The sequence below is a fragment of the Ascaphus truei genome, chromosome 13 (genome assembly GCF_040206685.1).
Source record: "Ascaphus truei isolate aAscTru1 chromosome 13, aAscTru1.hap1, whole genome shotgun sequence".
NCBI lineage: Eukaryota > Metazoa > Chordata > Amphibia > Anura > Ascaphidae > Ascaphus > Ascaphus truei.
In genome coordinates, this window is record NC_134495.1 from 23,281,366 (window position 1) to 23,303,744 (window position 22,379).

Below are 22,379 nucleotides of genomic sequence, written 5' to 3' on the forward strand. Positions count from 1 at the left end.
AAACAATGTATGAGTGGTAGTGCTATAGAATCTTGATTGTAGAGTGTTGTATCCTCTTGAGTCTGTGATAGACTAGGTCCTTCTGTCCAACTCAGTTCACGTCTAGGATTAACTCCATATCCCTTGTCCACGGGTCACTTGAACCCCTCGCAGTACCATCCCCAGAGATATTCCCAATACTCAATATAGGCCAAGACTAAGTTATCTCCCACCTACAGGAAGCTACAAACCTCTCTGATCAACACACGAGCCAGATGGTTCAATTTAACATACCAATTATGGCAGGGTGTGGTGTATTCACAAACAGAACAGCAAAAGGTGTAGATTATTCAATTTAACATGTTAATTAGGACCAGGTGTGGTGTTGACACAGACAGTACAGCAAAAGGAGGAGGAGATGGTTCAATGTAACATACCTGTAAAGGGGAGAGAAGAAATCCAATTACAGTTTACAGTTAAAAATAACTTATAATTAGATGTGATTATAATTAAACTCCAGGATTAACTCCATATCACTTATCCCAGAGCATTGAGGAGCACCGAATGATGCCAGCTCAGAGCTGGCCGATAGGGAAAACTGCACAAGTTATAGTTGCAAATCTTGACAACCCGCATTTTAATTTGGCTTTGTCTTACACCTCCCCTTAATGACCCCTCAAAACTCTCACTGGCGCAAGTGGAGAGGTTTACCCATCACCGAGTTGACCCTGTGAAACCAACTCAACTGTGTCAAGTATCAAGAAGCTTCCTAAATGTGCGACAATATACTCAACGAGAGAACTTGGAGTAATGAGGCTCAAGCCTCGGTATCCAATGTCACCACTGACGGATTGAATCTCTCAGCCAGAACAGAATCTCCGAGTGGAGAGGTTTGGAGACCAGCACCATGACACATTGCTGCAAAGCGACCCAGTTACAGAGTCAAAAAGTTGCAAATTGGAACAATGCACCCTTGTGTGACCCTTGAAACATATCCCCCCTTTGTAGCTGCATTTTTCTGCCATACACCTCACCAGCATTAATGCCGAAGGGATACAGGAAAAAAAACCACTAAGTAGAAGTTAAGTGTTTTCGATGAACCTTTGGCCTCTACTAGGCTTGTGGAGTGTTTTTTCTTCTTTACATCAGGAGCAGAAAGAGGGCTCCTTATCATCAATAAGTATACAATAATCACATGGGCAAAGAGAGCTTATTGACACAAGAGCGGGTACTTGGCATTCAGAGACTAATCCAAGATTCCAATGAGTCAACGGAAATGTTGGGAGAACCTGACAAACTGGTCACTTGTCTAGAAGCCATCAGAGGAGGGATATAATGGCCGGGTAAGAGTGTATAAAGAGGGATAGAGTGAGGAAGAGAGGTGCGGGGAAGAGGGGGTTTAGAGAGATTTGTATGGGAGCAAGGTGAGGGAAAAGAAAGAAGAACATCAGCAGGGTGAAAGAAGAGAGAATGGGGAAAAGAGACGCTCATAAATTAGGAGGTGATGCATTTGGAGTATGAAGAGAGGTGCAGAGAGAGACGGAGGGTGAGAGAAGGTGACAGCAAGCGGGCGAGTGCATAGGAAATAACTAGACTGAGATCCCCAGGGACGGATAATAAGTGTTCTCCATTGCTCTTGTCGGTCAACAACTGAGTAACCTTTTTGTGAAACCCACAATTGGAGACGTGGACCATGGACCACCTTCTTAGCAGTGAAGGTTGGGTGTCTGGTGGCTCTTCTGGTCCTCACGTTGGTGTGTGGCTTGATCCCTGCTCGTGTCGCCTGGTTCCAGAAAAATGCAGCCACAGGTACCAAGTTCTAAAGTGTATTTTGTGTTGTTGCTTTTCTGTTCTTGACTCGCAGATGTGACCTGTGTAGACACACGAAGGCTCACAGCATCCTTCTTAAAGTCGGAGACAAAGTGGTATCTCGGGGGCCTTGGTTGGGAAAGTGAGATCACACATTGCCTCCTTTCCAATATCTTCTCTTTATTGCAAAGTTAATTTCTTTTTTCGGTTCATTAAGATTATTATTATTATTATTATTGTACAACAATGATGCAATTTGACAGTTACGTTTGTGTCAGATTCAACTATATCAAATGTGTAGCAGCCAATATGATGTAGCTATCCCCAAAACTATAAACCTTTCATCGCAAATCTACAGTTTTCTTCCCTGAAGTTCTACTGGTCTCCTAAATGTCTTATTAGAGACTCCTTCACTGGTACTTTGGGTGTCTTATTAGACTGTTCTGTTCATAGGTACACAACCTCCTGGGTGTCTCATTAGAGTGCGCCCCTCTTAAAAATGTCTCAGAGTGATCCTTTTCTAAGGTGTACTTCTCCTGGGTGTCTAATTACAGTGCACCCTGTTCAGGATGTCTCATTAGATTGATCTTTTCTCATGTATACTTCTCCTGGGTGTCTAATTACAGTGCACCCCTGTTCAGGATGTCTCATTAGAGTGATCTTTTCTCATGTATAACTTCTCCTGGGTGTCTAATTAGAGTGCACCCCAGTGAAGGAGGTCTCATCTGGCGTGCTCTCTTCACAGGTACCCATCACTTGGTCCTCTGCCTCATCACCTCCTTCGCCGCGGGCATATTCCTGGGTGCTTGTCTACTTCATGTGGTTGCGGATTACCTCACAGACATTGCGGAGGAGCTCTCTTATGTGAGTTAAAGAGCCACAGCCCCTTACTCCTAAACCCAGCCGGTCTAACGGGGACCTTCAGACAGACAGATATATATGGTAAAACCCTACAGTCTTGAAAATGCAAAGCCAGCAGTACAACCAACTTCACACTGATGATACCCCATTGCGGCTGAAACATGTCTGTGAATGGTTTCTCTGGCTTTGCATCTGATTCCCATGCTGTGCTTTAAAGCTGTGTTAACAGCGAGCATTAGCTTATATGGGCTCCATGTAACAATGTTTTTTCAGACAAAGAGGGTGACACATTGTGTGCTCATTTGCATGTCATTTTCCCAGAATCCCTTGCTGCAGTGGAAGCACTGTATGCTGGGGGATAATGGGTGAAAGCAGGGTTGCAGACCTACCTAAGACGTGAATGTGCTCACAAGTGATCTTTTTATTTTGCTATATATATATATAGAAGAGAGAGATAAACTGTAGTGTATATAGATAGATCAGTAGATAGATATGATATATGATGATATATATATCAAATATGTAGAGGTATCTACCGTGTTAAGCCGAGCTTAATAATAAAAAACGAATAGACGATACCGTTCTGTGGATAACAAAATGCTTTTATTTGTGCGAGCTTTCGAGATACACTGATCTATTCTTCCGGCGGGGTTAGGCTAAGCTTATATATATACTAGCTGAGAGCCCCGGCGTTGCCCGGGATGTTTGTGGTGTGGGTGTGGCATTTGGGTGGGGAGTGTGTCCACGCGGCCCATGTGCAGGTGGTAGTGCTGCTGTGGCTGTACTGATGGTGATTGTATTGGTGTGCTGATTTGGGAGGGTTTGGTGCTGATGTGGGGGTGCGGGATGATGTGTGTGGCCGATGGGGGAGGTGCAAAGGTGGCGATGTGTGGGTGCTGATGGTGTTGATGGGGGCTGGGAATGGTGGGGAGCCGAGAATGGCAGTGTGCTGGGGGGGCATGGGATACCGGTGTGCTGATGTGGTGTGCTGGGGGTGTGTGTGTGTGTATACATGTTTGTGTGTATACATTGTATGTGTGTGTGTATACATGTGTGTGTGTGTATGTGTACGTGTGTGTGTATACACGTGTGTGTGTATACACGTGTGTGTGTATACACGTGTGTGTGTGTATACACGTGTGTGTGTGTATACACGTGTGTGTATACACGTGTGTGTGTGTATACATTGTGTGTATGTATATATTGTGTGTGTGTATTCGTGTGTGTATACACATGTGTGTATACACATGTGTGTATACATGTTTGTGTGTGTGTATACATGTTTGTGTGTATACATTGTATGTGTGTGTGTGTGTATAAGTGTGTGTGTGTGTGTGTGTGTGTGTTTGTGTGTGTGTACACATGTGTGTGTATACACGTGTGTGTGTATACGTGTGTGTGTGTACACATGTGTGTGTACACATGTGATACACGTGTGTGTGTACACGTGTGTGTGTACACGTGTGTGTGTGTGTACACGTGTGTGTGTGTGTGTACACATGTATGTGTGTGTGTACACATGTATGTGTGTGTGTGTACACATGTGTGTGTGTGTGTATACACATGTGTGTGTGTGTATACACATGTGTGTGTGTATACACGTGTGTGTGTATACACGTGTGTGTGTATACACGTGTGTGTGTGTATACATGTGTGTGTGTGTATACATGTGTGTGTGTGTATACATGTGTGTGTATACATGTGTGTGTGTGTATACATTATGTGTATGTATACCTGTGTGTATACGTGTGTGTGTATGTGTACATGTGTGTGTGTGTATGTCTCCATGTGTGTGTGTGTATGTCTCCATGTGTGTGTATATGTCTCCATGTGTGTGTGTACGTCTCCATGTGTGTGAGTATACGTGTACATGTGTGTGTGTGTACGTCTACATGTGTGTGTGTGTGTGTGTGTACGTGTACATGTGTGTGTGTGTGTGTGTGTGTGTGTACGTGTCTACGTGTACATGTGTGTGTGTGTCTACGTGTACATGTGTGTGTGTCTACGTGTACGTGTGTGTGTGTCTACGTGCGTGTGTGTACGTGTGTGTGTGTACGCGTGTGTGTACGTGTGTGTGTGTGTGTGTCTACGTGTGTGTCTGTGTGTGTGTGTCTACGTATGTGTGTTTGTGTATACGTGTGTGTGTGTGTATACGTGTGTGTGTGTCTACGTGTGTGTGTGTGTGTGTGTCTACGTGTGTGTGTGTGTGTCTACGTGTGTCTACGTGTGTGTGTGTCTGTGTGTGTTTGTGTCCCTGTGTGTCCTTTGGCCCGTGACTCCGCCTCAGGGAAGAGGGGGGGGTGGGTGGGGGAGGTGGTGGGAAGGAGGGGGGGGAAGGGGAGGTGGTGGGAAGGAGGTGGTGGGAAGGAGGGGGGGGAAGGGGAGGTGGTGGAAGGAGGGGGGGGAAGGGGAGGTGGTGGGAAGGAGGGGGGGGAAGGGGAGGTGGTGGGAAGGAGGGGGGGGAAGGGGAGGTGGTGGGAAGGGGGGGGGAGGTGGTGGGGAGTTGGGAAGGGGGGTGGGGGAGGTGGGAAGGGGGGTGGGGGAGGTGGGAAGGGGGGTGGGGGAGGTGGGAAGGGGGTGGAGGTGGTGAGGAGGTGGTGGGAGGTTGTAAGGGGGGAGTGAAGGGAAGGTGAAGGGGGGGTGGGGGTGGAGGGGAGGTGAAGGGGGGGGTGGAGGGGAGGTGAAGGGGGGGGGGGTGGAGGGGAGGTGAAGGGGGGGGTGGAGGGGAGGTGAAGGTGGGGGGGTGGAGGGAGGTGAAGGGGAGGTGAGGGGGGGGTGGAGGGGAGGTGAGGGGGGGTGTGGAGGGGAGGTGAAGGGGGGGGGGTGGAGGGGAGGTGGAGGGGAGGTGAAGGGGGGGGTGGAGGGGAGGTGAAGGGGGGGGGGGTGGAGGGAGGTGAAGGGGGGGGTGGAGGGAGGTGGAAGGGAAGGGAAGTGGAGTGAGGGGAGGTGAGGTGAAGGGGGGTGAGGGGAGGTGAGGGGTGGGTGAGGGGAGGTGAGGTGAAGGGAGGTGAGGTGAAGGGGGGTGAGGGGAGGTGAAGGGGGGTGAGGGAGGTGAAGGGGGGTGAGGGGAGGTGAAGGCCGCCTCCTGGGAAGGAGGTGGTGGGAAGGAGGGGGGGGAAGGGGAGGTGGTGGGAAGGAGGGGGGGGGAAGGGGAGGTGGTGGGAAGGAGGGGGGGAAGGGGAGGTGGTGGGAAGGAGGGGGGGGAAGGGGAGGTGGTGGGAAGGGGGGGGAGGTGGTGGGGAGTTGGGAAGGGGGGTGGGGGAGGTGGGAAGGGGGGGTGGGGGAGGTGGGAAGGGGGGTGGGGGAGGTGGGAAGGGGGGTGGAGGTGGTGAGGAGGTGGTGGGAGGTTGTAAGGGGGGAGTGAAGGGAAGGTGAAGGGGGGGTGGGGGTGGAGGGGAGGTGAAGGGGGGGGTGGAGGGGAGGTGAAGGGGGGGGGTGGAGGGGAGGTGAAGGGGGGGGGTGGAGGGGAGGTGAAGGGGGGGGGTGGGGGTGGGAGGGGAGGTGAAGGGGGGGGTGAGGGGGGGGGTGGAGGGGAGGTGAGGGGGGGGGGTGGAGGGGAGGTGAAGGGGGGGGGGGGGTGGAGGGGAGGTGGAGGGGAGGTGAAGGGGGGGTGGAGGGGAGGTGAAGGGGGGGGGGTGGAGGGAGGTGGAAGGGAAGGGAAGTGGAGTGAGGGGAGGTGAGGTGAAGGGGGGTGAGGGGAGGTGAGGGGTGGGTGAGGGGAGGTGAGGTGAAGGGAGGTGAGGTGAAGGGGGGTGAGGGAGGTGAAGGGGGGTGAGGGGAGGTGAAGGGGGGTGAGGGGAGGTGAAGGCCGCTCCCTCACCCGTCCGGCCGCTCACTCACCCGTCCGGCAGCTCCCTCACCCGTCCGGCCGCTCCCACGTGGATCTGAGGCGGGAGGCAGCTTGTTGTGGCCGCTCCCCCGCTGTGTCCCGGGCGCTCGCTCGCTCCGCTGACTGTAGCGGCGCCGGGGGGGGGCGCCTTTGGAGGGGAGGTGATTTGAAGGGGGGTGAGGGGTGGGTGAAGGCCGCTCACTCACCCGTCCGGCCGCTCCCACGTGGATCTAAGGCGGGAGGCAGCTTGTTGTGGCCGCTCCCCCGCTGTGTCCCGGGCGCTCGCTCGCTCCGCTGACTGTAGCGGCGCCGGGGGGGGGGGGGGGGGGTGGAGGGGAGGTGATTTGAAGGGGGGGTGAGGGGTGGGTGAAGGCCGCTCACTCACCCGTCCGGCCGCTCCCACGTGGATCTGAGGCGGGAGGCAGCTTGTTGTGGCCGCTCCTCCGCTGACTGTAGCGGCGCCGGGGGGGGGGGGGGGGGTGGAGGGGAGGTGATTTGAAGGGGGGTGAGGGGTGGGTGAAGGCCGCTCACTCACCCGTCCGGCCGCTCCCACGTGGATCTGAGGCGGGAGGCAGCTTGTTGTGGCCGCTCCCCCGCTGTGTCCCGGGCGCTCGCTCGCTCCGCTGACTGTAGCGGCGCCGGGGGGGGGGGGGGTGGAGGGGAGGTGATTTGAAGGGGGGTGAGGGGTGGGTGAAGGCCGCTCACTCACCCGTCCGGCCGCTCCCACGTGGATCTGAGGCGGGAGGCAGCTTGTTGTGGCCGCTCCTCCGCTGACTGTAGCGGCGCGGGGGGGGGTTTGAAAGCGTGGGTGTGGAGGCTGATTTCGGGGAGGAAGAGGCGGAGGCTCCGGCGGGTATGTGAGGCCCCCCCCCCCGGGTTATATATGCTGCTAATGTACACCCCCCCTACTGTGTGTGTGTCCCTGTGTGTGTGTCCCTGTGTCCGTGTGTGTGTCCGTGTGTGTGTCCGTGTGTGTGTGTGTGTGTGTGTGTGTGTGTCCCTGTGTGTGTGTGTCCCTGTGTGTGTGTTTGTGTCCCTGTGTGTCCTTTGGGCCGTCACTCCGCCTCAGGCCAATGAGAGGTGTGCGGGGGGCGGCCCAAGGGACCAATGAGATTTCCCCTAGGGACACCGGACATCCAGCAGGCAGGCAGGCAGGCAGGCATGCATGCAGGCAGGCAGGCAAACATACAGTGCTTTCACTAATATAGTATAAGATAAAGCACTTAGGGGCGAGATGTAGCAATATAAAGTGCAAATACAAGTTTGTTTTGATCCATTGCTCCATTTTCTGTTTGCATCACATTTAAGAAAGTGTTTTGTACATTTGACGCAAATTACTATCAGAAAAGTTTGTGCAACTTGTCACGCAAATACAAAAACATGATGCGCAAAGGCGGAGAATTTGATACGTCTCATTATAATCTGCGTGACTTGTAACCCCTCCCTAACTTCTCCTAGTGACACTTCCCAGGGTGGAGATTGGCACATGGTACAAATCTTAGCGCACATACCTTGATACATTGTCGCAAGATTAAAATCATGTGATTTGCGTTAGTTTTGTTTTTTATTTTGCCTTCACGCAACACCCCCTTGTTCTTTAAAAAGACAGCAGCACTCAGGGGTTTGCAAATTAAGAAGTAGACTCCACAACACCTCGTGGAACCCCACTTCAATCTCTGTCCCTTCCCCTCCACATTTCTCCACACTCCTGACACTCCTTCAGTTTGCAATTAAATATTTCAAAGACTTGCAGATATAGTCTTCCTTGTACTGCGCTGCATGACAAAAATATTATTCTCTCGGCTTTCTCCACAGATAAACTATCCCATGGGAGAGCTTATCCTTTCTTTGGGCTTCTTCTTGGTCCTTCTCATTGAACGAGTTGTGCTGCAGTGTTGCCGTCCTCCTCAGAACCCGCCGCAGGATGTAATCGCACTGCCGGACACCCTGACGTCTCCCGAGGCCACCAGATATGCTGAGAAGCAGGAGCATCCAGCTGAGCCAAATCTGAGATTTGAGGATCCCCATAATCATGTCCATCCTGATCTGTACTCCCATTCCTCCTTCCGCTCTCTTGTCCTCTTCTGTTCCCTGTCTGTCCACTCAGTCTTTGAGGGACTGGCCATCGGACTTCAGACCAACTATTCCAGTGCTCTGCAGATCAGTATTGCAGTACTCATCCACAAGGGCATCATCGTCTTCAGCTTGTCCCTCAAGCTGGTCCAGAGCATGGTCCGGCCTGCCTGGCTGCTGACCTACATTGTGGCTTTTTCCTTGATGTCTCCCATTGGCATCGCCATTGGCATTGGAGTTACATTGGCAAAGACCACCGTCGTAACCCTGGTGCAGGCCATCCTGGAGGGCATTGCCTCTGGAACCTTTGTCTATGTCACCTTCTTGGAGATTCTCCCACAGGAACTGAACTCCGAGGAGAAGCCACTTCTTAAAGTTCTATTCATTATCATTGGCTTCACGATTATGGCCGTCGTAGCCATCTGGGCCTGACCCATCTCTCGTGAGTGTGGTATATGTAACTATGTCTTTAAACGTTGTATTAACAGTTATATATACTACATCTCCCTTCTTAAAGAAAGATTACTGCATAACTTTCATATTAAAGATTTTAACGCAACACAAAGTCCTGGTAGTGACTAGGAGCCTTTATTACTCGTCCACTTTTTGTAACCGTTTCCTGTTGGGTCTCACTAGTGCTTCCAATAGCTGTTTGCTTCTGTTCTTCTGGCTCAATTGGCTGTGGATGAAAATCTGTTTCTTCTACTGTACCTGATCATCAGGTTTATTGTTGTACTGAATATCTTCAGATAACGGAGACTCACTGCCCCGCTGTATCAGTAATCTATCCGGCCTCAAGTGTCTTCTGTTTCTTTCTGTAGCAATACCCATCACGCGTTACCACACCATATGATCTTTGCTCATCTCTGACCTTTCGGACAACTGGCGACTCAGCAATCAAATAAACCAGTATAGTCAGTCATAGCAAGACTAAAAGCATTACTTACCAGGTACGGTATACCACGAGACACCGTCTCTGACCCCGTACCATTGGCCAGCCATGAGGTGGTTACTTTTGCCAAGAAGTAGGGTTTCAAGCTTACCTTTTCAAACCCAGGGTATCCTCAGTCCACCGAAATGACTGCACAGAAAATTAGAACTGTAAAGGGGACATTTATCAGAGCAAAACAAATGGGGACTGATCCTCATCTGGCGCTGCTGAGCCCGAGAAATGCTCAGATAACAGGTCTAAAATACAACCCAGCGCAACTATTAATGCGCCGTGTGTTCAGGTCCAATTTACCAGCATCAGCAGTTGTTTTGAAACCCAAGGTTCCTCAAAATGTCTCTGCTCATATGAAGGTGGCACAGGCGAGGGAGAGGGAGAGAGAGAGGGAGAGAGGGAGAGATCACTGATACAGCGGGGCAGTGAGTCTCTGTTATCTGAAGACATTCAGTACAACAATAAACGTGATGATCCACAGCTGGGTGAGACAGAAGAACCGAATGAAACCACCGATGAAAGCACTAGTGAGACCCAATAGGAGAAACGGTTACAAGAAGTGGACGAGTAATAAAGGCTCCTGTCCCTAACATGACCTTGTGTTGAGTTACAACCTTTTGCATGAATGGTATGTGATAACCTTTCTTTAAGAAGGGAGAAGTAGTATATGTAACTGTGTTAAATAATAGTACTAACATATTAGATACTAGGGGGCACCTCGTGTTTCTTGTTGGGCCACGCGGCAGTTCTGTAATGTCTGCAGATTCAACAACACTGTTATTACTGAGCAGTCTGTATATATTACTTAATTGGTGTGTTGTATGTTCAATAGACCATGATCGTTGAAGAAGTAACAGGTTCCATCCTTGTATGCTGACCTTGTGAATCGGACAGAAAGATCAAAAACTTAAATACTAAATAGTATATAACAGTGAGAGCATCTCAAGGATAGAGACTCAATATATGTACTGCCCTTAAATGATGTTATGAGAACGCTTTCTGGAAGGTTGTTGCTATAACTAAAACAAGACTCAATCCAGATGTGTATCAGAGAGTCATGTGGGGGAGTTTGTAAAGCAATGAATTACTGGTCCCTTTGGGGTTAAAGGTGCCAAACTGAACACACAGGCCCATATTTATTAAGTGGTGCTATTCAACATGGCACTTTCCAGCACCGGGCAGCCAATTCACTTGATGGGCTCTGAGTTGCCTGCCAATGCCAGAAGGTATCTTATGCAATAGCACCACTTAACAAATATGGGACACATTCCTGACCGGTGACATAAACCAGCGTTTCACTTCTCAGCCTTCATTCCTACATGTCCAGGTCATCCACCCATCGGACACTTCCAGAAAGGACACTCCGTAACACAGGGAAACATACTTTGTTGACACCTTCACCTAAACAATTTTCAAAACCAAACATGGTATAAGAACGAAGTAGGATTACACACACAGAAACATTTCTTCCTGCAGGGACCTGCCCGACCCATCCACAGCATAACTCCTCTCTGCCAATCTGGAGCTGAGGTCTTCTACAGCTCAGGGAAGCATCCTCCTATGATATTGAATAGGGATCTTAAAGTCTGTCCATTTAACTTTAACAATAACTTGGAGTTGTGTTGCTATTTCCATCATTGTAGGAGTATCTTTGCAATTCATTCTAACATTGAGAGTTTAAAGCCAGGCAGGGGGCGTAAAAGCAACCAGGATACTTTTCAGCAGTTCTGCAGATACAGATGTAGCCGAACTCCATTATCCTCCCCCTAGATACCTCAACATAGCCAGGTATGCCTCAGAGTTTCCATCGGATGAAGTGTTCCCGTCACTGCAGAATGCCTGGGCATACCCCAAATATAGGAAGCTAAGGTTGGGTACATCTGTATTATCAGGAGCACTGTGCGGGGCACCAGGCTTATAGAGAGGTCCAGGTCGTACTGTAGATAAGTGATCTTGTGCTTCATGGCAATAAAAATTGTCATCTTGACCCAGGTCCAAGGTCGGCCGAAACAGCGATCCTGTGCTAATAAACACTTCATTCTTTATTAAGACCACCGGATTATCTTCTTCTTAATTCAAAATCATCCTTGGATGAAAGAGAAGACAACCCCGTTGAATGTTTTGCAGCTGAGACATTAAAAAGCACCCCCCATTCTTCCGATTGAAGTATTGTATAGTAATGTAAGGTCATGAATGTATGATAACTTAATGTCAGATGTATTAAGATGATCTATGTATCATTTTTTTAATTTATTGTAAAAATGTAATAAAATACTGTTATGAAAAAAAATCAAAAAATGTCATGAAAATAATGTCACTATGGAACCACTGTAGTTGGTTGTATTATGCACTTTTTGAAGTGAAACTTCTTTCGTGGCACCTAGTCCTGATGGGATAAAACTGGATAGATGGGGGGCGAAATGTGAAACGGAAGTGACGTCACGTAATGGACGCCGCTCCACTCACACGTCCCTTGTCACATGTGGCGGCGGCGGCGATAGCCGCCGGCGCCGCTCCAAATCGCCGCCGCACCCCCCACCCCTCACCCTCCCACACACCTCACACCCGGTTGCTGACATATTGCCGCCGCTCCTAACGGCCGCTGTTCCGCCGCCCGCTGCCATGCCGCGCATGCGCAGTTGTGATGGCGCCACTGACGGACGCCACACATGCGCAGAAGCGGCTGGCAGCGGCGTCGTTCCCCCCACACGCTCCTAACTGACGTGGGCGCCACACGGCGCAACCCGCGCGGCACAGGGGCTCGGCGCCGGCTCCTGCTGCTGGAAGAAAGGGTGACCCGGGCGGGCCGGGCAGCAGACGGGTAATCTCGCCCGCGGCCGGTCACTCATGCCCGTGCCGCGCACATGTACCCCGCGGGGGGGAGAGGGGTGCGCAGAATTTGCGTAAGGTGGGGGTGGGGGTTGCGCAGAATTTGCAGAAGGGGAGGGGGAGAAGTGGTGCGCAATTTTACACCCCGCCCCTGGCTGCAGCAGGACACACACACACACTGACTGACCCCCACACAGACCCACACACACACACTGACTGACCCCCACACAGACCTTGACTGACCCCCACACAGACCCACACACACACTGACTGACCCCCACACACACACTGACTGACCCCCACACACACTGACTGACCCCCACACACACACTGACTGACCCCCACACACACTGACTGACCCCCACACACACACTGACTGACCCCCACACACACTGACACCCCCACACACACTGACTGACCCCCACACACACACTGACTGATCCCCACACAGACCCCCACACACACACTGACCCCCACACAGACCCCACACACACTGACTGACCCCCACACAGACCCCCACACACACACTGACTGACCCACACACACACACTGACTGACCCCCACACACACACTGACAGACCCCCACACAGACTCACATACACACACAGACTCACATACACACACTGGCTCACATACACACACTGACTCACATACACACACTGACTCACATACACACACTGACTCACATACACACTGACACACACACCCACACTGACTGACACACATATACACACATACACACACACACACACACACTGATTGACACACATACACTGACTGACACATACACACACACACTGACTGACACACATACACACACACACTGACTGACTGACCCCCACACACACTGACTGACCCCCACACACACACACTGACTGACCCCCACACAGACCCACACACACACTGACTGACCCCCACACAGACCCCCCCACACACACACTGACTCCCACACACACACTGACTGACCCCCACACACACACTGACTCCCACACACACACTGACTGACCCCCACACAGACCCCCACACACACACTGACTCCCACACACACACTGACTGACCCCCACACAGACCCCCACACACACACTGACTCCCACACACACACTGACTCCCACACACACACTGACTGACCCCCACACAGACCCCCCCACACACACTGACTCCCACACACACACTGACTGACCCCCACACAGACCCCCACACACACACTGACTCCCACACACACTGACTGACCCCCACACAGGACCCCACACACACACTGACTGACCCCCACACAGACCCCCCCACACACACTGACTCCCACACACACACTGACTGACCCCCACACACACACTGACTCCCACACACACTGGCTGACCCCCCCACACACACTGACTCCCACACACACACTGACTGACCCCGACACAGACCCCCACACACACACTGACTCCCACACACACACTGACTGACCCACCCACACACACTGACTGACCCCCACACAGACCCCCACACACACACTGACTGACCCACACACACACACTGACTGACCCCCCCACACACACTGACAGACCCCCACACACACTGACAGACCCCCACACAGACTCACATACACACACAGACTCACATACACACACTGACTCACATACACACACTGACTCACATACACACACTGACTCACATACACACTGACACACACACCCACACTGACTGACACACATATACACACATACACACACACACACACACACACACTGATTGACACACATACACTGACTGACACATACACACACACACTGACTGACACACATACACACACACACACTGACTGACTGACCCCCACACACACTGACTGACCCCCACACACACACACTGACTGACCCCCACACAGACCCACACACACACTGACTGACCCCCACACAGACCCCCCAACACACACACTGACTCCCACACACACACTGACTGACCCCCACACACACACTGACTCCCACACACACACTGACTGACCCCCACACAGACCCCCACACACACACTGACTCCCACACACACACTGACTGACCCCCACACAGACCCCCACACACACACTGACTCCCACACACACACTGACTCCCACACACACACTGACTGACCCCCACACAGACCCCCCCACACACACTGACTCCCACACACACACTGACTGACCCCCACACAGACCCCCACACACACACTGACTCCCACACACACTGACTGACCCCCACACAGGACCCCACACACACACTGACTGACCCCCACACAGACCCCCCCACACACACTGACTCCCACACACACACTGACTGACCCCCACACACACACTGACTCCCACACACACTGGCTGACCCCCACACACACACTGACTCCCACACACACACTGACTGACCCCGACACAGACCCCCACACACACACTGACTCCCACACACACACTGACTGACCCCCACACAGACCCCCACACACACACACTGACTGACCCCCACACAGACCCCCACACACACACTGACTGACCCCCACACACACACTGACTGACCCCCAAACAGACCCCCACACACACACTGACTCCCACACACACACTGACTGACCCCCACACAGACCCCCACACACACACTGACTCCCACACACACACTGACTGACCCCCACACAGACCCCCCCACACACACTACCTCCCACACACACACTGACTGACCCCCACACACACACTGACTCCCACACACACACTGACTGACCCCCACACAGACCCCCACACACACACTGACTGACCCCCACACACACACTGACTGACCCCTACTCACACACTGACTGACCAACACACAGACCCCCACACAGACTCACATACACACACTGACTGACACACATACACACACACTGACTCCCACACACACACTGACTGACCCGCACACAGACCCCAACACACACACTGACTCCCACACACACACTGACTGACCCCCACACAGACCCCCACACACACACTGACTCCCACACACACACTGACTGACCCCCACACAGGACCCCACACACACACTGACTGACCCCGACACAGACCCCCACACACACACTGACTCCCACACACACACACTGACTGACCCCCACACAGACCCCCACACACACTGACTCCCACACACACACTGACTGACCCCCACACAGACCCCCACACACACACTGACTCCCACACACACACTGACTGACTCCCACACACACACTGGCTGACCCCCACACAGACCCCCCCCACACACATTGACTCCCACACACACACTGACTGACCCCCACACAGACCCCCACACACACACTGACTCCCACACACACACTTACTGACCCCCACACAGACCCCCACACACACACTGACTGACCCCCACACAGACCCCCACACACACACTGACTCCCACACACACACTGACTGACCCCCACACACACACTGACTCCCACACACACACTAACTGACCCCCACACAGACCCCCACACACACACTGACTGGCCCCCACACAGACCCCCCCACACACACTGACTGACCCCCACACACACACTGACTGACCCCTACTCACACACTGACTGACCAACACACAGACCCCCACACAGACTCACATACACACACACTGACTGACACACATACACACACACTGACTGACACACATACACACACTGACTGACACACATACACACACTGACTGACACACATACACACACACACACACACACACACACTGACTGACTGACTGACTGACACACACACACACACACACACACACACACACACACACACACACACACACACACACACACACACACACACACACACTGACTGACACACTTACACAGACTGACACACACACACTGACTGACTGACTGACTTACACATACACTGACTGACAAACATACACACACAAACACACACACTTACTGACACACATACACACACACTGACACACATATTCACACTCCGTGCAAATAGCTAATACAGGGGATGTGTGCCGAGCACGCGCGTTATAAGTCAAATGTATTTGCGTTTTGTCAATGAAATTGTATTTTGATTTTTAATTAAAACATCACCAATACAAATACAATTTCTGTGACAAAAGTCAAAGAAGTTTCACTTACTATGCGCGTGCACAGCACACACAGCTTTTTTTTTAGCAAATGCTTATTGTGACACGCTCAGGATACGCACTCTGAAAGCGCACACTGAGATTAACACTGGTGGCTCCCGTACTTATCAAACTCATCACAAGTGTGTCTAGAACAGGGGTGGCCAACTCCAGCTCTCAAGGGCCACCAAGAAGTCAGTTTTGATGGATATTCCCGAGCCCCTGATTGAGCCACCTGTGCTGAAGCAGGGATATCCTTAAAACTTGACCTGTTGGTGGCTCTTGAGGACTGAAGTTGGCCAGCCCCAGTTCTAGATGCACATCAGACTTGTATTTGTTGCCACACATAAGACGCTTCACAAGTTTATGTCCCGTCAGAACTGCCGGATATGTTTTTGTTGGTTACGCTTCAGATGCATCATTTAACCTTTCCAGTGCCCTAATGACGTACAGGATATGGCATGGGCTGTGGGACGTTGGAGGCTCTTTTGATGTACCGGGTACGTCGGGGGGGGGGGACGGGGGGGGACTTGCTGTTTTCGTAGGGGCAGATCAGGCTCTGATGGAATGGCCAGGCTGATTGGAGCTCTCTCCATTTCCATTTCCATTTCTGGCATTCTGCCCCGGTCGTGTTGCGTGATGACTCTTGAAACTATTGCCTGACTCGGAGGTGACGAAGGTCCGGCGATACTCTGGAGCCACCAGACCCTCAGCACTGTAAAGGTTAATGATCTCTTTATAATATGTGACCCTTCAAATGTGTCCTTATCTCCGCAAGATGTGAATAAGATGGAATATGAGCAAAATAGCTTGATATATTGACATCAAGGGTAATTCAATAAGCCATATTGGTACAGCACTTTGATTTTCAGATTCAGAAAAATAACATAACATACCAACACCCTCTCAAATTTCAATGTAATCTGGTCTAACATGTTGTAGGTATTTAGATTTTACCAACTATTTTAACTATCTGTCCTCCTTGAACGCTCCAACTTTCAGTTTTTCTGCCTTCCCTGCTGGAAACTTAAAGGAAAGAGAAAGGAGCAGGAGACGGGTTAGGTGGGGATGGAAGGCTCTTTGGGGGGAAGGGACCCTCCATGGACAGGGAGAGACTAAAAGTTCCTTTTATATACAGCGCAGCTACCAAAAAACATACCCACTGACCCAATTAAGTGTTCAATAAAGTTCTTAATATTCACTCAGTGTTGTTCTTCTATTTCATGAATGCAAGTTCTCATTATTACGTATTTTCTATATTTATAGCAGGTAGAGTTGGGTGTCGTTTATTCTGATATCTTGAGTATGATAAATACATTGGAAAGGGTGAGTGTATTCAGCTGATTAGACCTTTGGAACACTGTGATAACTGCAGGTCACCTCAATTACCATCAGAGTAAATGTTATAAACGTGTCAATTATGTTTCTAATTGTACTTCATATTATGCAAGTCTATGTGTATGTGTAAGAGCATAATACACCTGCCTAATAAAATCCATGTTACACCGTCCCGATTTTGGATATGTAGTAAATACGCAACAAGGCATCATTTTTGTGTGCATGGAACGGATTTGGTGTTTAATGGTTGGGGTCCTCATTTATTGCATTGTCCTCAACATCATCTATCTCCTCATTCCTAGACATGACTTCAGTGGGGAAGACCTATCAGCTGGTCCCCAGATGCTAATGCCAATTATTGGCTATGGGGACATAGTATACAGCTCGGCATCCCAAACCCACCTTAGCAAACTTGATACCCTCTGCAATTCAATATGCCGTTTTGTTCTCCAATGCAACTACTGTACAACACACATCACTGCAAATGCTCAAAGAACTAGATTGGTCATTACTTGAGTCTAGGCGCAAAGTTCACCTTTCCTGTCTTGCCTTCAAATACTTTCTGGGCAAGCTACCCGTCTATCTGAACAAGTTCCTCACCCCTACCACATGCAGCACTTATCATCTGAGATCTGACTCCAAAAGACTGTTCATGGTCCCAAGGCTCAACAAAGTATCCGGCCGCTCCTCCTTCTCTTACCACGCACCCCAAAACTGGAACAACCTACCGGAGACTCTCACATCCACCACCAGTTTAAGTTCTTTCAAATCTAAAGCTGTCTCACATTTTAATCTGGTCTGTAACTGTTACTGAATATACGCATATAATATATATTATCTCTTACTGTGCATGCAATGTCTTGTATATACCCTATTCACTTATGTAACTATGTACTTGTAACCATGTATTATTTGTCATCATAACTAGGGTGACCAGATTTTCAAATGTAAAAACTGGGACACATTAAAAAATATTTAGAAAACAAATTAAATCAAACTGCGCCCCCTTTTTTTTTGCTTTTTTCCCTCTCCCCCATCCTCCCTCTCCCCCCCATCATCCCTCTCCCCCCCATCCTCTCTTCCCCCTCTCCCTCCTCTATTCTCCCTCTCTCTCCTCCCTCTCCCCCATCCTCTTTCCTCCCCCACCCTCTCTCCCCCCCCCCCCACTCTCATGCATAACTGATGTAAATAACACATGTGTAACAGGCTCTATAGTCTCCCCGCTTGCGCACAGCTTCAGTACAGGTAGGGAGCTGGTATTGCTGTTCAGGACGTGCTGACAGGTGCATGCGTGAGCTGCCGTTTGCCTATTGGTCGATATGTCCTTACTCGCGAGTGTACTTAAAGTGAGTGTCCTTAAACCGGGGTATGCCTGTAGTGTGTGCGCCATATTGTATCAATGTATGAAGTCACTTTCTGGGAATAATCTCAATATGCTCCTCTTTTGCACAAGGAGTGAGCCTAAAATATTGTACATGTCTTGCTTCTCCTCATAGGGACATATGGCATTTTTTTAGATTTGAATGTTTTGGCACTTCCAAACTGTTGACTCACGTTTGCAGTTTCCAAGTGATCTAGTTTTACCAGATTTCCTAATTACTGGTAATCTTTACTCTGTGCCAGGAGACGTTCTACACCTTTCCAAGCCAATTGGCATCTTAATGAATGAACTGCAAAGTATTTACTAAGCAATGTGGTGCCTTAACATACCTGGCGGTGCTGGATGAAACCTTACAGTCCATGCAAGTGAATGGGTCAAAAGGTGTATTCGAGAGCCAGAAGGTGCCATGGTGTAACATAGATTAGGTACATATGGACCTGTATTTTTAAGCTCTTCCCATGCCATTAATTTGTTGCATAGTTAATTGTCTTTTTTTCTCCAGAACAAAGATCTCCATTGGTAAGGAGCCTGCAGTGTTACAGTTATAGAGGTTAACTGGCGTTGTTGCATCATGATCACTCAGCTGCAAACACTATCTTAATGGTACTGGGGAATAGTCCCTGAGTGATAGTAAGCTGCAGCTTTAGTATCTCCGGGGTTGACTCCAGAGCCCAACACATTGCCAATGTTTTAAATGAACTCTGTCTGTGTTTGCTCTGGAGATCGAGTCAATGCCTGGACTCTTACACCAAGGGCTAGATGTACTGTTCTGGCATTGGCACTGGTTTTCTAGAAAGGTTCTAGATCTCTCTAGAACATATCAAGATGAAAAAAACTTGTGGGTTTTAACGTCCATGCTTCTGGGAAAATAGGTTTACTGGACAGACCCAACCATGTCATTTTGAGGGTAATTATTAAGACCTCAATCTCAGCTGATCTCACCTGATCTCAGCAAGGATTTGAAGGAAGTAGCTCATGTTCAATGCAACTTCTCTACATAAACCAATGCTACAATGACGAAAATTCCATTAATTGCAGTGACAACACAAATTCACAACAACAACACATATATTCCCAACAACAGGTGATACAGTAACACAGGCACAGAAGCTACAGTATCTTTAGCCTATTCAGTGTGTTCCTCCCACAACTGAGCTAAACATAACATTGATTATTAGGAAATATTCATCATTTCGTTTTTGACAAGCGCTTGATGGTAGGATACGACTTTGCATCACTTAGTAAATATGGCCCTTAATCCTACACAAGAGAAGAAACATAACACCACCGTTTCTTCTACCTCCACTATGATAAAATGATAAGAGTGATAAATATTTTTTTATAAGGTCACATGTAGGAATATTTATTAATGAGGTAATGTGCAGATTCTTTACAAGGTACAAAAGTATTGTTGTAGATAGATGTACCGTAAACACTTCTTCGTTGCTGTTCTATATTTACAGTGAAAGGCGTCTCACCACAATAAAATCCCCTTTTAGATTGTAAGCTCTTCGGGGCAGGGACTCCTTTTCCTAAATGTCACTTATGTCTGAAAGCGCTTTTTCCCTTTATGTGTTACTTGTATTATTTGTTATTTATATGATTATCACATGTATTACTGCTGTGATGCTCAATGCACATGAATGGCGCTATATAAATAAAGGACATACATACATTTAGTAAGCAGAATTACCACTCCCTATGGGAAGCACAGTTACCAATGTATTAACACTCATTCACTTGGATGTTGGACACTTGGATGTTGTTGCATCATTAACTGCGTGTTACCCAATTTTCACGGTGTTGATTAAGAGTATTGTTTGTTAGAAACACCCATGTGCTTTTATTCAGGATGAGGCTGCAATAAACTGTTCTGCAGAGACATACACAACATGATTGACAGAAACTTCAAATTTTAAAAGATTTAAAAGAGTCCTTCCCAGATGCCCGTATGAGTTTATCTCATATAACGTTAGTATCTTGCCTTCCCAGCATGCTCTGCTCTTTATTTAGTTTTTCAGTGTTGCAAATCATTGGTTTTCTTATACTGTTGTGTCCAAGGTTACCATGGTAACCTCGGACTGCATTGTGCTCCAGAGAGAGCTCCATTTTGACCTCCCGGATACTTCATATTTTAACCGCTCATGTTTCTGATTTTAAAGCGGAAGATAAGATATTTTATAGTAAATATAAAAAATATGGTGACAAATGAAATAAAAATGGCATTCTGTGCAGACGGCTGCTTTAAGTTTCTTTTTAGGTTTGTTCTACAATAAGTTGCTGGCCCCTCCAGGAGGAAGGAGAGCCAAGAGTTCACATTCTGTCCCTACCGGGTCAAGTGCTACTACAAAGCTTCTTCACGAACAGGGTTTTCCTCAGGACCATTTTCACGTCCCTATTTCTTAGGCTGTATATGAATGGGTTCAACATGGGTATGACAAGTGAATAAAACACAGAAGCTGACAGATCCTGATCCTGGTAGCTGGAGTTGGGCCTCAAATACATGAAAAGAACACAGCCGTAGAACAACGAGACAGATACCAGGTGGGAGCTGCAGGTGGAGAATGTTCTGCTCCTTCCGCCTGAGGAACGGATTTTTAAGATAGCCTCCAAGATGAAGACGTAAGACACGACAATGGCCAGAAGACAGCAAGTGGTGATGGAACCAGTGAAGGTGAACAGAAGAATCTCGCTGGTGAATGTTTCCTTGCAGGAAAGCTTTAAGAGCGGTTGTATGTCACAAAAGAAGTGGTGAATGTCCGCCCGGCAGAAGGGAGAGCGGAAAGTGAACACAGTGTGGATGATGGAGTGAAGGAAGCCACTGAGATGTGATGTAACCACTAGCTGAAGACAACGGCGCTTGTTCATTACCATGGTGTAATGCAATGGGCTGCATACTGCCACATATCTGTCGTACGCCATAAAGGCAAGGAGAAAGCATTCTGAGCTCCCGAAGGCCACCGCAAAACACATCTGAGAGGAGCAGCCCATCAGTGAGATGCTTGCGGTCTCCCTTAACAAGTTGGCCAGCATCATAGGACTGATGGTGGTAGCGAAACAGACATCAACCAGAGACAAGTTAAACAGGAATATGTACATGGCAATGTGAAACCGAGGAGTGGTCCATATTATGACTGCCATACCGATGTTACCCAGGACTGTTAGAGCATAAACTGTTGAGAACAACAAAAAGAGGGGCATCTTAAGTTCCTCGGGATCGGTGAATCCCAGAAGAACAAACTCAGACACGCCAGTAGTTCTGTTCCCCCCATTCAT

General features: G+C 49.4%; 2 protein-coding genes across 2 annotated transcripts; one reads left to right on the forward strand and one right to left on the reverse strand.

Moving 5' to 3' along the window:
• Window positions 1-1,643: 1,643 nt before the first annotated feature.
• SLC39A2 (solute carrier family 39 member 2) lies at window positions 1,644-11,821 on the forward strand (the record flags this gene model as incomplete). The annotated part of the gene is made up of 3 exons (XM_075568947.1): window positions 1,644-1,788; window positions 2,534-2,652; window positions 8,294-11,821. Coding segments are annotated over 3 exons (954 nt in total), but the record flags the coding sequence as incomplete, so codon positions are not given.
• A 9,616-nt stretch (window positions 11,822-21,437) lies between these two features.
• Window positions 21,438-22,379, reverse strand: LOC142464584 (olfactory receptor 5T7-like). The gene has a single exon (XM_075567955.1). It carries the CDS (start codon window positions 22,377-22,379, stop codon window positions 21,438-21,440), a length of 942 nt encoding a protein of 313 aa, XP_075424070.1.